We start from the raw sequence: 17,802 nt of genomic DNA, 5'->3' as shown, positions 1-17,802 counted from the left end.
ACACATCCAGATTAAAAGAGACATAAAAACTAAAATGTATGATCATGGACTGGATCTTGGGAGGAGGCGACTTAAGAAATCAGGGACAAAACGGGGCCAGTGATAACGTCCAAGTTAAATTACAGATTAAATAATGGCATTTTATCAATGTTAGATTTCCTAATTTTCATGACTGTACAGTGCTTAAATGAGAGGATATCGTTCCTTTAGGAAAGGTACACAAACACTTAGGAGTTAAAGAGAGAACAATTTCAAGTGTGCATATGACTATCGAGTGCTTCAGGAAATACACTTAAAATACACACACGCATCAGGAGTAAGAGAGCAAGCAACTGCACAAACTATAAAGCAAACTGGATAAAACTACTGGTCAATCCATGCAAAAGCATATATGAAGTTCTTTGTGCTATTCCTGGAACTTCTCTAAGGTTGCAATTATGTCAATATAAAAGAAATGAGATTTATATAATTTTATAAAATTGTACACTAAAGCAGTCAGAGACTTGACAGGAAAACCTATGAATACCCAGCACTGCACGTGGGTGTCTCAAGCAGCTGTGACGCTGTCCCTTCTCTTACCTTTCTAACAGATTGTGGATGGCTTTGAAGAGCAGTGTCCGACATTCATAGGAAAGACCATTTTCCCAGAGTCCTTCTTCCACAACTGAAAAGAGCAAAACGAAATAAAAAATTAAACCAGTAAGAAGGGCATCCAAATAAAAATAAACTTTTAAAACATTTTTCTAAAGCAAAGTTAATAAATTCATTTAAATAAATTATCTCACACTGAAACACAGAAAGGAAGTTAAAAACTTGCCCAAAGTCATAAAATACCTATGTTCAGAAGGAAATAACATGTTTCAATTTTACAGTCCTTGAAATATAAGCATGGTACAACTCCTCTCCAATAAAGGTCGTTCGAACCTGATTTTTCCAAAATTTAAAAATCATTCAAATCATTCAAATTTTTTTTTAATGTATTATTTATTTCTAGGAGAGAGAGAGAGAGAGAGACAGCGTGAGCAGGGGAGGGTCAGAGAGAGAGGGAGTCACAGACTGAAACAGGCTGCAGGCTCTGAGCTGGCAGTCAGCACAGAGCCTGATGCGGGGCTCGAACCCACAAACCGCGAGATCATGACCTAAGCGAAAGTCGGACGCTTAACCGACTAAGCCACCCAGGCGCCCCCAAATCATTCAAATTTTTTTAAATGTTTTTATTTTCTTTCTTTAAATGTTCTAAAGGCAGTATCTTAATGGGATTTTAAGGACATGACTTTAGGTAAAATGCCAGGAAATTAAATCTTAATATAAGATCAAATTTATTTCCTAAACTCATAATTTCATTAATGTTGGACATTTGGGGAAATACTGTATCTGCCTTTGAAATATATTATGTAACACTAAGCCCCAAGTAACTCTAACACCAAGAGAACCCAACAGACTAACAATGCCCCGTGCATTCCTAACATTCTTTTCATATATAAAAGGATATAAAACGCCCTAGAGAAGACAGCTAATTTCCTTTTAAATTAGTTCAGTTCAAGATAGCAAAAAATTGGAAAGATGGAAACCACATTTGCAGAAGAAAATTTTCTCTCTCGTTATCTTGACAAAAGCACTGACCAGAGAAAATTTTGACAGAGAATTAAAACATATGTTAAATCCACATGCATTTGTAATGCTTTTACCACACCAAGAGACATCTCAAAATCCGTCTCCATATTCTCCAATCACACAGAATTAGAAAAAGTGTATTTACAGTCATGAGTTTCATTGATAGGACTCTTTTTTTAAATTATAAAACTCTTTTTTTTTTCTTGGTATGTCAGATAGGTTTTTATTTTCCTATGCGGCTAAACATGATTTACCAAATTTTCCCAAAGCAACCTCTATCAGAACCATTTTATTATTTATCACTAGAGAAATGGAAATAAAGTACAGCAAATAAATGAACGTTCTGCTAGCAACACACTACTTCTGTTCAAGACAAAACAACCAAAAGCTTTCTACAATCATCTGAAAGTGGGTTCTATCTTTACATGTATCTTACATGTATCTTACATGTATCTACATGGGTAGAGCTTTTCCTAGGTGAGAAAGAGAGCTAACATTTCAATATAATAAAAAAAAACATATTAATTTGTTTTGCCTTCCTTATGTGTCTCATTGATTCTAAGACATCATCAATTTGTTTTTGATGTTTGTTTATTTTTGAGAGAGACAGAGTGTGAGCAGAGTTGAGGCAGAGAGAGGGAGTCACAGAATCTGAAGCAGCTCCAGGCTCCGTGATGTCAGCACAGAGCCCAATGCAGGGCTCAAACCCATGAACTGCAAGATCATGACCAAAGCCAAAGTCGGACACTTAACTGACTGAGCCACCCAGACACCCACCCTGACACCATCAATTTTAAGATGCACCATTACTTTATATATCACTGGAGGAAGTGGGGTGGGGTAAGCTGCAAATTAAACTATAACATGGCTCTTATGGCTTAAGATTCTTAATTTGCAATTATTTAAAGATATCCTTTAAATTTACTGACATTTTTTTTGAATATCATTACTGTACATACATAAAACAGATAATGTAAGCCAAGGAAAAAAGGTTATAAATTCTTAAAACTTGGGGCACCTGAGTGGCTCAGTCAGTTGGGTATCCAACTCTCAATCTCTACTCAGGTCACGATCTCAAAGTTTGTGGGATTGAGCCCTATGTTGGGCTTCGTGCTTAAAGCATGGAGCCTGCGTGAAATATTTTTCATTCTCTCTTACTTTTTGCCTCTCTCTCTCAAAATAAATAACTTAAAAAAAAATCCTAATACTTCATCAGCATTCAAAGTGTAACTCTTCTGAATCACATTTCAATCAGTCACTAGTGTCAGTCAGTGTGTTTCTATACAATAGTCTTTTGTGTCATGAAGTGTTGGTGATGGAGCATTTGTGAAAGAATCGCATCTTTTTTCCAAGATTTTCTTCCAAGTTGGTGACAGCTATTCCGAACATTGTTTTGAAAAATATATATTAATTAAAATCTTCAAATACACTTTAACGGGCCCAATTAATTCCTAAACCAATTATCAACATTGTGTCATCTGCTTCACCCACCCTGCTTTCTTTCGGTTTTCTTGATATACTTTAAAGATAAGAACGTACTTTGGTATACACTGAATCAGAATCTAAGCAAAGTCTATAAACTGCCTTTCACATTATATCCCTTAATTCTCCTTAATCTATAACAGCTATCTCCTGTTTTTGAACATGCCATTAACTAACTGAAAAAAACAGCTAGAGATCATATAGAATACTTCATATTCTATTCTCACTGCCTCATCATGATACCGTTTTTGAATGTTGATGCTACTTTACCTTAACAGAATATGTGAAAGTTTTCAGACAAGAACTGTAACTCTGTTTCTTCCTCAAATAGTCCTGAAATACTTTAACTGAAATGTTTACGTGTTATAGTTCTCTCATCATGGAAGGTAGAATACTAAACAAGTTTGAGCAATGCCAACTACACCACAGTGAATGGTAAGAAACCATTATAATTTTATTGTGATTTCAACAATTTTAAAACAGACTATAGAACTGATTTTTTTCCTTTGAAAAAAATTCTTAAAAGAACAATCACAGAAAACCTATAACTAACATCATACTTAATGTTAAAAGACTGAATATTTCCCCCCTAATATCAAGAACAATGCAAGGATGTCGGCTGTCACCACTCTTATTCCAATTTTAGAGGAGGTGTAAGCCGATACAACAAGGCAAGGTAAAAAAAATTCCACTCATACTAACTGAAATAGAAGAAATAAAATATCTCTATTCATAGATGATATGACTCAGAAAATCCTACAGAATCAGCAGCAACAACAACAAAATAGTTTCTAGATCTAAAACTGAATTTAGCTAGTTCACAGAATACTAGGGTCAACAGAGATTTTAAAAATCATATTTCTATATACTTTAATGAATACAAAATTACATTTTCAATTATAATTTACAATAGCTCCAAAACTCATGAAACCCTTGGATATAAAACTTACAAATTATGTGCAAGATCGATATGCTAAAAACTATAATACTGATAAAAGAAATAAAAAAGACATAAATAAATGCAGAGGTATATATTGATCACAGACTGGAAAAGTTACTATTGTTACTAATTCCTCTAAGACAAATCTATGGATAGAGTCAACTCAATTCCAATCAAAAATCTCTGCAGGACTTCTTACACAAGGAGAAGCCAAGTCTACATGTTTCTATGACAAAGCAAAGGAACTAAAATAACCAAAATAATGTGGTAAAAGAAAGATATAGTTGGGAGACTTACACCACCGGATTTCTGGATTCACTAAAAGATTTAGAATTGACAAGATAGAGTGGTACTAGAGAAAGGACAGATACATAGATCAACAGAACAGAGTCCAGAAATAGACAAGTATATTGCCAATTAACTTCCAAAAAAGATGCAAAGGCAATTCAGTTGAGAAAGGACCGTCTTTTCAACAAATGGTNTATGGTAATTCTCATTTATTACTGTATAACTATAAATATATTTTATATTATATAAATAATTATTTTTATGATATAAATATATTATTATAAAATAAATGTAAATAAGTAATAAGTAAAATAAGTTTTATTTTATATTATATACATAAATATATTCAATAAATATATAGTATTATATATATTATATAAATTAATACAAAGTTTAGGCACCGATTTAACAGAACACAGAGAAGAAAGTAGTAATACAAAGTAACACAAATCATACTACATTAAGCTCTTGTTTAAAGAAAGTATACTAAAAACAAGAAGCCACAGAAAATTATGGGGTGCATTGCTGGCTGAGTTGGTAAAACACACGACTCTTAATCTCAAGGCTGTGAGTTCAAGTCCCACAGTGAGTATGGAGCCTACGTAAATAAACAACAGAAAATTATAGATTATCCTATAATTTACCAGGATATTTTAAAATATAAGTCAGTAAAGGTAATTAAAAAGGGCTTAGTGTCTGGACTTCATACGAACATCTACATTTTATCTTACATATTAAAGATTCAAGAGCAGACAAGAATTTATTGGAAGTCAACAACTGTAATCAAAGATTATCCCTCTTTGGTATCAATGTCAGGCTATACATTTAAGGATAGCACATTGTTTTGCTAGTGGTATGTTAATTTACTGTTTAGATACAGCAAATATACTTGTACAGAGGAACAAAAGCCAGACCAAATTCTCTTTTCTACTTCATACACAAGATCTCCAGAAATACACCAATGTACGTTTCAATGAGTCTCTAAAATGCCAACATAAGTTAAATCTAGAATATTATTTTTGGAATCTAATAGATATTTGGCCAACACACACTGGCCCATAGTTCTTGACTGTGTTATGCCTCAAGGACCATGCTAGAAATTAGGAATGCACTCCAAATGCTAATACAGACTTTGAAAATCACTGTAAGGCAACAACTACTTTGAATCCGTTGTAGTACAGCTATCACATATTAAAAAGTCTTCTATTTTAAAATAACAAGATAAATAACTTATGGTCAAGGCTTTACTCTATTTGCCAAGCTTTGAATCAAGCACTATATGTAAATGGGTGGCAGAGAGAATGTTTCTACCACAACATTATGAGACAGGCACCCCAAGGCTTAAAAATCTTAAACTTGCCCAAGGTCACACAACTAACAAATTCAAGAATCTAGAGTCAAATGTAGCTATATTAAGAAGCTAAAAGGATGGCCTAATGGGTGGCTCAGTCAGTTAAGCGGCCGACTTCAGATCAAGTCATAAACTCGTGATTTGTGAGTTCAAGCCCCAAGACAGAGTTTGTGCTGACAATTCACAGCCCGGAGCCTGCTTCAGATTCTGGGTCTCCCTCTCTCTCTGCCCCACCTTCACTGGTGCTCTATCACTCAAAAATAAATTTTTTTTTTTTAAAAAAAGGAAGCTGACAGAATCAAATTATTTTAGATCTCATTTTATAAATTGGAAATATACAAATTATCCCACTAATTAAACTCCACATGGGCAAGCAATTTATTTGCACAGTTGCAGTAACTAGGACATACCAGATATTCATAAACTAGTGTTCAGTTGACCTAATATTGATGTGCACATACCTTTCAAATTTCATTAGATTTAGCTTCAATCTAAAATCTCCTTATACTGATTTAAGAGGATTAGTGGTAAAGATGGGATTCAAATCCAAGTTTTGTGACTAACATCCATGCTCTTTCCACTATACCACACTTCTCCATAGGGTTAGTAATTTTTTAAATTTCAGGAATAGAATTTAGTGTTTTATCAACTACACAGAACACCCAGTGTTCATCCCAAAGAACTGTCCTCCTGAATGCCCCTTACCCCTTTAGCCCTTCCCCCCCACCCAACATCCCTCCAGCAACCCTCAGTTTGTTCTCTCTGCATTTAAGTCTCTTATGGTTTATCTCTCTCTCTTTTTATATTATTTTTGCTTCCCTTCCCTTATGTTCATCTGTTTTGTATCTTAAATTCCACATATGAGTGAAACTATGTATTTGTCTTTCTCTGACTTCTTTCGCCTAACATAATACATTCTAGTTCTATCCATGTTGTTAAAAACAGCAAGGTTTCATTCTTTTTCACTGCCAAGTAGTATTTCATTGAAGATATACATATCTTCTTTATCCATTCATCAGTCGATTGACAATTGGGCTCTTTCCATACTTTGGCTGCTGTCGATAGTGTTGCTTTAAGCACTAGGTGGGCGTGTGCCCCTTCCAATCAGCACTCCCGCATCCTTTGGATAAATACTTAGTCGTGCAATTGCAGGGTTGTGGGGTAGTTCTATTTTCAATTTTTTGAGGGCCTCCACACTGTTTTCCAGAGTGGCTGCACCACTTTGCATTCCCACCAGCAGTGGAAAAGGCCTGTTAAGGGCCATTCTTTCTCTGCATCCTTGCCAACATCTGTTGTTGACTGAGTTGTTAATTTAGCCATTCTGACCAATGTGAGGTGGTGGTATCTCAGTGTGGCTTTGATTTGTGTTTCCCTGACGATGAGTGACGTTGAGCATCTTTTCATGTGTCTGTTAGCCATCTGGATATCTTCTTTGGAAAAGTGTCTAATTGTGTCTTTTGCCCATTTCTTCACTGGATTCTCTGGGGGGTTTTTTGTTGGTTTTTTTTGGGGGGGGGTGTTGAGTTTGATAAGTTCTTTATAGATGTTGGATGCTAACCCTTTATCAGATATGTCATTTGCAAAGATTTTCTCCCATTCTGTCAGTTGCCTTTTAGTTTTGCTGATTGTTTCCTTCACTGTGCAGAAGCTTTTTATCAGGATGAGGTAAAATAGCTCATTTTTGCTTTTATTTCTCTTGCCTCTGGAAACATGTTGAGTAAGAACTTGCTGCGGCTTAAAGTCAAAGATGTTGTTGCCGGTTTTTTTTTTCTACAATTTCGATGGCTTCCTGTCTTATGTTTAGGTCTTTCATCCACTTTGAGTTTATTTTTGTGTATGGTGTGAGAAAGTGATTCAGGTTCATTCTTCCGCATGTCACTGCCCAATTTTCCCAACACCACTTGCTTTGTGAAAGATTACTTGGCCACACATCTGTGGCTCCATTTCTGGGTTCTCTGTTCTGTTCCATTGATCTATGTATCTGTTCTTCTGCCAGTACCATACTGTCTTGATGATTACAGCTTTGTAATATACAGCTTGAAGCCCAGAATTGTGATGCCTCCAGGTTTGGTTTTCTTTTTCAGGATTGTTTTGTTTATTCAGGGTCTTTTCCGGTTCTGTACAAGTTTTAGGATTGTTTGTTCTAGCTCTGTGAAGAATTCTGGTGTTATTTCATAGGGATTGCACTGACTATGTAGATTGCCTTGGGGAGTATAGACATTTTATTTTATTTTATTTTTTAAATGTCTTTTTTTATTTATTTCTAGGAGAGAGAGAGAGAGAGAGAGACAGCGTGAGCAGGGGAGGGTCAGAGAGAGAGGGAGACACAGAATCCGAAACAGGCTCCAGGCTCTGAGCTGGCAGTCAGCACAGAGCCCGACGCGGGGCTCGAACCCGTGAACTGCGAGGTCATGACCTAAGCGAAAGTCGGACGCTCAACCAACTAAGCCACCCAGGCGCCCCGAGTATAGACATTTTAACGATGTCTGTTCTTCCACTCCATGAGCATGGAATGTTTTTCCCTTTCTTTGGGTCTTTTTCAGTTTCTTTCATAAGCTTTCTATAGTTTTCAGCATACAGATCTTTCACCTCTTTGGGTAGGTTTATTCCTAGGTATTTTATAGGTTTTGTTGCAATTGGAAATAGGATCAATTCCTTGATTTCTCCTTCTGCTGCTTCACTATTGGTGTATAGAAATGCAACCAATTTCTGTACGTTCATATTATATCCTGCGACTTTGCTGAATTCATGTATCAGCTCTAGCAGGTTTTTGGTGGAGTCTTTTGGGTTTTCCACATAGAGTATCGTGTCATCTGCAAAGAGTCCCCCTCTTTTGTTCTTAATGCTGGCTACAGAGACAAACTTCAACACTGAAGTAAAATTTCCCTTTGGATCCATGTACATCTTAAACTAACATTTTCTTATACAGTTGCAAGAAATTTTTCCAAAAGTTAAAAAAACTGAAATTGTTTCTGCAATCTATTTATACAGCTCTATAATAAAATCAGAGAATATCACATTTTAGCTTTTTACACTAGTTTTTTCTTTCCTGATACTGCCTCTCAAGGTGAAATTTAAACCAACACTCTATTTGCTGGATATTTAGATTCTTCAGAAAGTACTGAGTGGGGCTGTGGGAGGAGAGAGACCAAACACTACTTAACTCTAAATTAAGTTTTGATAAATGACAGGAGATTCGTTCACTACCTGATTCTCTATCTCCCTTCCAAGGTGGACTGAGAAGAAAAGCAACCACCAAGAAATTTATAATAAAGCCTACGGGTGTTGGACCCCATCGTTATGAAAACAACAACTTCCCTAGGGTATCTGTCTCCATCTTCACAATTTAAAAAAAACAAAACCAAAAACAAAACTGTCCTAATTCTTTTGCTCTTTCCAGTTTACATTTAAATGAGAATTAATTCTTTCAGAACATAAAGTAACAGGGTGCCTGGATGGCTCAGTCGGATAAATGGTTAAGCATCCCAATCTTTGATTTCAGCACAGGTCATGATCTCAAGGTTCCAGTGATGGAGCCCTGAACTTGCCTGGCCTTGCTGACAGCACTGAGCCTGACTGTGATTCTCTCTCCTGTTTCTGCCCCGCCCCCACCCACAGGGAGAAGCAGCTCGCTCACTGTCTCTCAAAAATAAATAAACATTTTAAAATATTTCTAAAAAGGCTCTCTCTATGGACAATTATTTATAAATCTACTTACATGTAATGGAAGAATTTTTCTAAAACTTTGTTAGTCTCAGAAAAGCAAGCACCAAAAGACTTAAATACATACACAATAAATGAGTGGCAAGATTCAAACAAAACAATGAATTCCTAAGTTAAAACATTCTCCTGTTGTTTTGTGGTCTATTATAGCAAAGCTAAAACTGAAAAATAAAACTAAGTTTACTGCAGCTGCCTGTCTACAAAGAAAAATTATTTTGGCACTAAAGTTATCTCACTTAAGTTGTAAATGCTATAATCAGAATTTGTTTAAATTGCTGTTATTCAACATTTTTAATAGAGTAATCCTCATAATCAAATATTTAAACTGTGAAAGTTATTATATATTATATAAATGTTTTTCTTTGAGCAGGAAACAGTGTTTTAGAAAGGAAAATTTAAATAGTAGTAATTACTACTTAGTGCCCAAATAATTTTTCAAAATCCTTACAAACTGTAATATAACTTCTTTCCACTTTGAGAAACATGGCTCCTTGCAGAATTAATAAGCTTCTCTGAAAGAAAAACCGTATAAAAGGTTCAGGAAAAAAGTCAATATGGCAAAATATCAAAGCAGCATATACTTCAATGATTTTGTGTTTCCCAGCAGAGATCTTGGAAAGATACCCCTTCCAATGCAACAAATGAAACTGACATACTTTACTTGAAGGGGGAAAAGTGGGAGGAGGGAGAATGGAATCGGGTAGGGAGGAGCATAAAGATTGTGAAACCTTGAAGAAATTCAAGCTCATGCTTTTAGAATTTAGGTCACCCTGCCTTACACAGTTTAAAAGTAGAATTACTTTCAAAGAATACATATTTCCTCTGAGCTATGATACATATTTCCTTTTAATGTATCATATTGCAGCAACAGCTGAAATGAACGTCTAGACATCAAAAACACTTCTTACTCCCACCTACTGCTTTTTTACCTCAGGCATCAAAACTAATGAAACCTATTATCCAGAACACTGAGTTCACTAACCACATTGGCCACTGCAAATATTGGAGGGGGGAGGGGCACTTTCAGGGATGGCACTCCTTAGTCAGCCATTAAAATTACTGAAAATCAAATTTTGCTCCAAACTCCAGAAATACAAATAGATTAAAGCAAGGCACATGAAACAAGGAGATTACTTCCCAGTTAGATTTCAGTGACAAATGCTAAAGATAGCACAGCTCTGAATGCAGGATTTAAAATTTGCCCACTGCCTTTGTTTTCAACCTTTATCTGCTGTTTACAAAGTATACTAGTTTTTTTAAACTGCTTTATTTTTTTAACTGCTTTAAGTTGTTAAATCTCCTAAGAATTACACTAAGTGGATATCATAATGAAAAATTTATCAATTTAATTTTATGGGTTGCATCAAATGAAAACGCTTTAGAGGTAAATAGACAATTCTGAAGTATCTGCTTTCTGAAAATTGACTTACCAAAAATTTGAGTAACAAAGCAACATAATGCTACATTAACTCTGAAATATAGCATTATACCCATAAAAAATCCAATTACATACAACAGGATTGATCACAGTTCTCCTGCCATCGATTGCCTTGTAAAATCCATATTTAAAGTCATTAATAACTAAATGGACTTATTACTTATATCAAATTCAACCTACTTAGAGCTCTAATTTCCTTAAATTGCTCATGGGTGTAGAATATTTGGTATCACTTAACGAATCTATATTGAAAATGGATTTTAACTTTCCCCAAAGTCCATTTCATCAACTAAATAAGAATTAGGGACAGAAGACACGCATCCAAATGTTCCATCTGTTTTACCTATTTGTAACTTTAATGATTACAAATATTGAGAATATTCAAAAGACAGAAGCACAGTTGTGATTCAAATTTTTTTCTAAGTTTTTAAAATTTGAGTATAGTTGACACACAATGTTACATTAGTTTCAAGGGTACAACATAGTGATTCAATGTCTCTGTGTCATGCTATGTTCACCACAAGTGTAGCTACCATCTGTGACTCAAAACGTTAATAGTATAATGTTTTACTAAGGCATCTCTCACAGCAGGAGTTCTCTGCCAGTTGCAGGATAACCAGAATTTTAATGATGGTTTCTACACAGCATTGTAGCAGTTGAGACATGACCCAAGTTAGCATTTCAATGGATCACAGGACTCCATGTAAAGCCACTAAACTTTAAATTGAAGGAGACCATAAAACTAAATTTCTAGATAAACTGAACAAGACCTTCAAAAGACAATTGCTACAGAAAACAGTCAGGCTGCAATGTTTCTTTAACAGCCACACAGTGGGGGGAAAAATCTTACACAATTGCTGTTACTGACTCCTAAGAACCAACTTGGCCCTATTTGCTACTCCTATCAGAGATTTTTAAAAACATAATTCTCACTGTTTTTTCCCTTTTAAGCTAACAATATGCTCTGAATTTTGTTATATAATACACATCAAAGGCCTAGAAGGGAAGCCACCAAAATTAAGTTCTGTTTGGCTGCTGGATTATCTTCTTTACCACTTTAGGTTTGAAATAGGTTTTTTTAAAAAATAAGGCTACTATTATTTACTAAACAGTGACATGCCTTTAAAAAAGCTACATGCTCAGAAATTACAAGAAAGATCAACATTCTGAGAAGAGGAAGCACCACAAGATAAAATTAAATTTTGAGTAAGAAATCTAGATATACACTTCATTTATATTCAAATCATTAATACTACAAAATAAACATTTTATAAACTTACAAACACACACGCGCGCACACACACACACACATTACTACTAAAATTCTGACAGGGCAAGTCCCTAAATTGCCTTTTACACTAAAGCGCAAACAGTTGTCTGTCACCGCTATTACAGTGAGTAATCCCTGCAGCTGTAACTGTTTGAAATGCAGCTGTCTGGTTGGCTTTCTCTCCCCACCCCCACTCATCCAGCATTTCTGTTCTTGCTACAATAATCTTAAAGAGCATTTTACAGGAGGCTTAGCCCTGGCTGAGGGCACTCTTCGGCGTGACCGAGAGAACATGGAAACACGATTCATTAGACACGCCTGGAGTGATGACAATGGTGCTGCTTCTTGCTGCCTTTCATTTCGTACATCAGGCTGAGACTAATGCATTCTCGTTACACAACAAGCACATTTATAGACAGGAAAAAACTGTAATCACCTTTGATTAAGAGACAGCATATTTTTCCTATATGAGCCGCCAGCCATACTGACATAGTAATTATTTTTTAACTGACAGGTTAAAATAGCAAATGTAGCAAAAATAACATCTGCCCAAAAAGAGAGAGAGAAAGAAGGGGGGTGGTGGGGAGATGACTACTATGAATACTTGGTACACAAAGGTTTCTCTAGCCCAGGCTCCGTGCCATCTCCTTGAGACCCAATGGGCACTTGGGTTTGTATTGAAGCTAGACAATCAGTGGCAAAGAGAACAGACTCTCTTATCAAGCAGTCTCATTCTACACACCCAGTTCTTTGGAGGCAAAAATTACAGAATTTTTCTGATCATTTTAACTGTAATTATTACTGACCCACCTTCCTCTCATTCCTTTCACCACAGGACTACAAAATTCAACAGCAGTAGTAATGCTCTCCTCTTTTCCATGATCTTACCTTTACTACAAAATAATCTGTTCTCTTGACTTTTTCCATTATGCAATTTTAATACAAAATAATCTGTTTCCCTTTACATATAGTGCAAGGCCAAAACAAAAGGCCTGCTTTCTATTTCTATTCAGTTTAGAAAGAAAGAAAGAAAGAAAGAAAGAAAGAAAGAAAGAAAGAAAGAAAGAAAGAAAGAAAGAAAGAAAGAAAGAAAGAAAGAAAGAAAGAAAAACACAAAATGTACTCCTTATTAAAAACAGAAATGCAGAATAATTATTTTATCTCTTTAACATTTCCCCAACTAGTCAAATCACTACACCTGGCAAAGGTCTGAACTGTAATTATAAAAGTCTTAATTCAAACTGAAAAAAAAATCATAAGCCACATTATACTGAAACATGTCAAGTTAATTTACTTATGGGACTTTGAAAAGTGAGCACCTTGTCCACACGCCCATGCAATTGCAGTCTTCCTTCACAATTGTGGGTTCATGCATATGTGTAGCTGGGCTATCGTTTATGGGGAGTTAGGTAGCTAGCAGAAGAAATACAGATTAGCCAGGAATTGAAAGATTATAGTTAAACCAAGTTACCAGAAAGTATCTTCTCAAGGTTAATGGACTCTAATTTTTTTTAATGGTTAGTCTCTTTCTTAAGCCTTCTATTAACACTGCTCTGTTTTACACTTAAGAATGTGCTACAGAGGCGCCTGGGGGGCTCAGTCAGTTAACCATCTGACTTGGGCTCAGGTCATGATCTTGTGGGTTCAAGCCCTGCATCGGGCTCTGTGCTGACAGCTCGGAGCTGGGAGCTGCTTTGGTTTCTGTGTCTCCCTCTCTCTCTGTCCCTCCCCCACTCATACTGTATCTGTCTCTCAAAAAAAAAAAATAAACATTAAAAAAATTTTAAATATACTACAAAACTAGCAAAACAATTTGTATGTGAAAATCAGTAACAGTAGAGAAAAAAATAAGCAAAAAGAACAAGTGTGGTTCACAAAACTTTGAGAACTAAAATAGCTTTTTAGAAAAAGTTACACAGCATGAATGAACTTTTGTAAAACAGCAAAATGCTTGAGCAATTTTTAGCTGCTGGATTTTAGTCTTCTGTCCGGTGCTACCACACCAGGCTAGAAACCAGGAAATCTGCAGCCTGTCTTTAATGTGTACAGAAGTGGGCCACTGAGCTCTGATGTGCATTTAAACACTGTGTGCTTGGAAAAGAAGTCTGACGTGCACCACATTATGTTAGAATCACACAAGTTTAAAATTTGTATCATCTGGAATAAAATAAGTTATTACAGAGGATAGCATCTATACCATTTCTACCCTATGGTATAAGTCTCCTTTGTCATGACTCTCCCAAAATGAATCAAATCATTTCTATGAGTGTTCCAACTGCCTTCTGTTTGCGAGATATAAAATTAATCATCAATATCAAACATGTCGCCACAAAAATTTTTATTTAAAAAATTCAGTTTAATTGAATTCTTAGTAATCAGAATACTTCGTATTAGCCAACGACTTGGTTTACATATGAATTTCCATTATATTAACCTGGTTCTCAGAAGAATCTTAAAAGCAAAATGTATAATTCTCCCCTCAAGTCTTCAAAACTAATTTATGCTTTTTTAATTCAAAAACAGCCTATTGAAAAGCAATAAAATCTTCTCAAAACTTTAAATTGTAACATATCCAGGAAAAAGCTACCTTTATCCAAAACTTTTAACAAGCTAAGCAGTTTCCAACTCATAAGCAAAAAATTTATAAATGACCTAAATATTCTAACATGGCCAACATTTTCACTTTATGTAGGTGTTTCAACACTACAAGATTCCTTTGGAATAAGAAGATGCAGTTATAAAAGTCTGCAAGAGTTTTGGGAAATGAAGATCAGTTATTTGCACAGTGGTGTGAATGAGTTCAATCCTATTTTCTTTCTAAACTTGGCCAGAATGGCATTTTGACTGGAGGGTGAGGTGACCCAGTAATTTTGGATAGGGCACAATCTAGGGCAGGGAAGGGCTGAGGACGTTCAACACCCGCCCAGCAGTGGTTTTCTCCCGGCAGTCCTAGGAGTACTAAGTATGTCCTATGGAATAGTCCCAGCAAGTCTCTGGCTCTTTCCATCTCTACATGTCAATGAATAATGCTGCAGTTTTTATCCACTGTAAATGAAGAAGTTCTACAGGGGCTTCATTTGAAAACATAAATAAACACAATGAGTTTGCAAAGTAGACAGAACTTGCAAATCACTGGGAAAAAGAAGGAGAAAGAACCAGAAACCCAGAAAGCCTGGGTCACTCTGCTAATGCTTCCCTGGCTCTGCTGCTTCTTTCATAGTTAATCCGTACTTTGAGATTCCTTCCAGCTCTCCATCTGCAGATTTCTAACGAGGTGTACTAGAATGTAGGAAAGCCTTCCAAGATAGATTGTGGAAATTTCAAATATTTATAGAATCAATTCCTAGCCAATCTACTCTTTCTCACCACGAAGCCCAGAACCCAAATCAACACTACAGTTTAAACACTGCAGGTGAAATCAGCTTGCAACAGGCAAGCCTTGGAATTTACCCACCAGCTAGAATAGGTTTGTCACAGGGGAAAAAATATGTATTTTCTGAATAACTAACTTATAAATGGCCTTTTGGAACACACGATATTAATACTTTGTCAACTGGTGTTTGCCCATGTTGAGACTCCTATCCACAATTTAAAAACCAGCTATTAAAAAGTATAACAATTAAAAGTTACTTTCATTAGCATTTGCCACTTAAGGGAAAAGGAGAATGATTTGATAGTAAAGGAGTAACTCAGGAAGCCTCTGTGCTGCCTGTAATACTTCTTAGAAGCTATACATTAGATGTCGGTCATAAAATAATTCACTTGTTTTGTATGCAATTCTCTATTATTGCTCACAAGTTTAAAGCCTGGTTTCAACTATGCTTCAAAAACAAAACTGCATACGGAATGCTAGGAGGTTAAAAGTTCAATGGTACACACCATGATCACAACTTTTTAGATGCATGTTCAAATATCTTGTAATGGGATAAACAAAAATTACAATGCCTATACATTTTCATCCAACTTTTAATGCTACATTTTAAATATAAGTACCTGAATACAGCCTTAAAATGACAACGAATACCTTAACTAAAATATACATATCTTCAAAGACAGTATTACCTACCCCTAACAACAACTTAGCAATTCAAATGTTCATCAGATAATAAAGAAATAGCTTTAAGTCAAAATGCAGTAAACATGAAACAGATGTTGTTTGGACGGAAGGTATACATATTCCTACCCAGCAAAGTACAGATATCACAGCTGAATTTCTTTTACACTCCAGCTTCTTCAAGAAGAAAAAGCTTATTAACAGCTCTCCCTGCTTTCACACCCAGCACCCCGAGACCACTCTCCATGAGAGAACCAAAGACATCTTTTCAAAACTTAGATCAAGCCATAGCATTCTTCTGCTGCAAATCCGACCTCAATGGCTTCATGCGGCAGTAAGGACCTATTTAAGGTCCTCCGGCTGCCTGCTGCAAGGTCCCGCCTGATCTCATCTCCCAGGGTCTCTTCCATCTCCTAGTGGTTTTCAACAGCACTGGCCCTCTGTCTCTTTCTCCAGCAAAGTGAGCTCAAGATCCTTGCCCTTACTGTCCCCTGTGTCCATGTGGCTGGCATATGCTCGGGTCTTAACTCAAAGGTCATCCTCTGCCAGCAGCTTTCCCTAACAGCTCCTGTATCTGAGGCACCCCTTTCTCAGCAGCTCACTTTCTCATAAACTGCTTTATAGCACATGACTTTGAGAAGCTCTTCATTTACTTACTGCCCGTCTCTTCACTCACACACAAGACCACCACCTCCATGTACAGAAGGGCAATGTCAATCAATACTGTGCAGAACCTTCCGCAAAGCAAAACACTGTGACCACAAGAAAACATTCAAAGCGGAGCAAAAGGCAACCTACTCCCCAAGACAACTTAATGTTACTCAACTTTTCAGACAACTGAACATTATACATGACAAGGCAGCATGCTATGGTAGGAGTCTAAGGATTCTGACACTACATAAAACACCAAAACAGACACTCCTATAAAAGGCTTAGCTTTTTTCCTGTCTGTGATTTTAGGAACATTGTACACATTCCCAGAGATGTGATTTTATTGTTCCCATGGAAACCAAACAGGGTCATAATTAAAACACGAAAACATTTCTATTGAAACATGTATAAGTGAAAGATGTGATGAAAGTAACATCTTATTTGAACCTATGATAATTAGCAAGATTACAATGACTAATGAGAAGGATTCTTGAGGGCAAAATCAAGGAAATTATATTAAATTAAAACTACAATAATGACAATATACTATCACAATTTAAAGCAGTTACTATCACAAAGTGAGCCTCCTACCAGTTTTGTGTGTTAAAATCAGGCAGTTCTAAATGATAAAACTTCTATCCTAATAAGCAACATTAGGAGATAGAATCATTAGCTCTTTGTCTTCCCTAGACGTAATTGATTCTAGTTACCAACTCTATAGGTTATTACTATTATTACTGATGAGGCCTCTTTCACTAAAAATTCACAATGTCCTTTTGTTTCTAATGACTACCCATCATGTTCATCAAATCTGGAATAACAAAATAAAGTTACATAACAATGGAGTGACATTAAATTGTTAAATTTGCATTACGTATTGATTGATGTAACTGTATGTATAATAAATGTGTTACTTGTTCCTTTCTACTGGGTGGAGTGGAACCACAAGGGCCTGTGTTAGTTATCTGAAGCCACATCTCTGAAGACCCAG

The 17,802-nt window shown here is 35.9% G+C and overlaps 1 protein-coding gene across 1 annotated transcript in view; it reads right to left on the bottom strand.

Annotated features, from left to right (window-relative positions):
• The window catches only part of MED13L (mediator complex subunit 13L), a 293,183-nt gene that overhangs the window by 142,065 nt on the left and 133,316 nt on the right, over positions 1-17,802 (bottom strand). The window contains exon 4 of the mRNA XM_077766051.1: positions 580-664. Coding sequence (XP_077622177.1) covers positions 580-664 — 85 coding nt within the window. The remainder of the gene's footprint in view (positions 1-579; positions 665-17,802) is intronic.

Source organism: Crocuta crocuta, unplaced genomic scaffold (assembly GCF_008692635.1).
Source record: "Crocuta crocuta isolate KB4526 unplaced genomic scaffold, BGI_CrCroc_1.0 scaffold339, whole genome shotgun sequence".
In the NCBI taxonomy this organism is placed as follows: Eukaryota; Metazoa; Chordata; class Mammalia; order Carnivora; family Hyaenidae; genus Crocuta; species Crocuta crocuta.
Note: the sequence above shows the minus strand (reverse complement) of the source record. Positions and strands in the feature narration are given on the sequence as shown.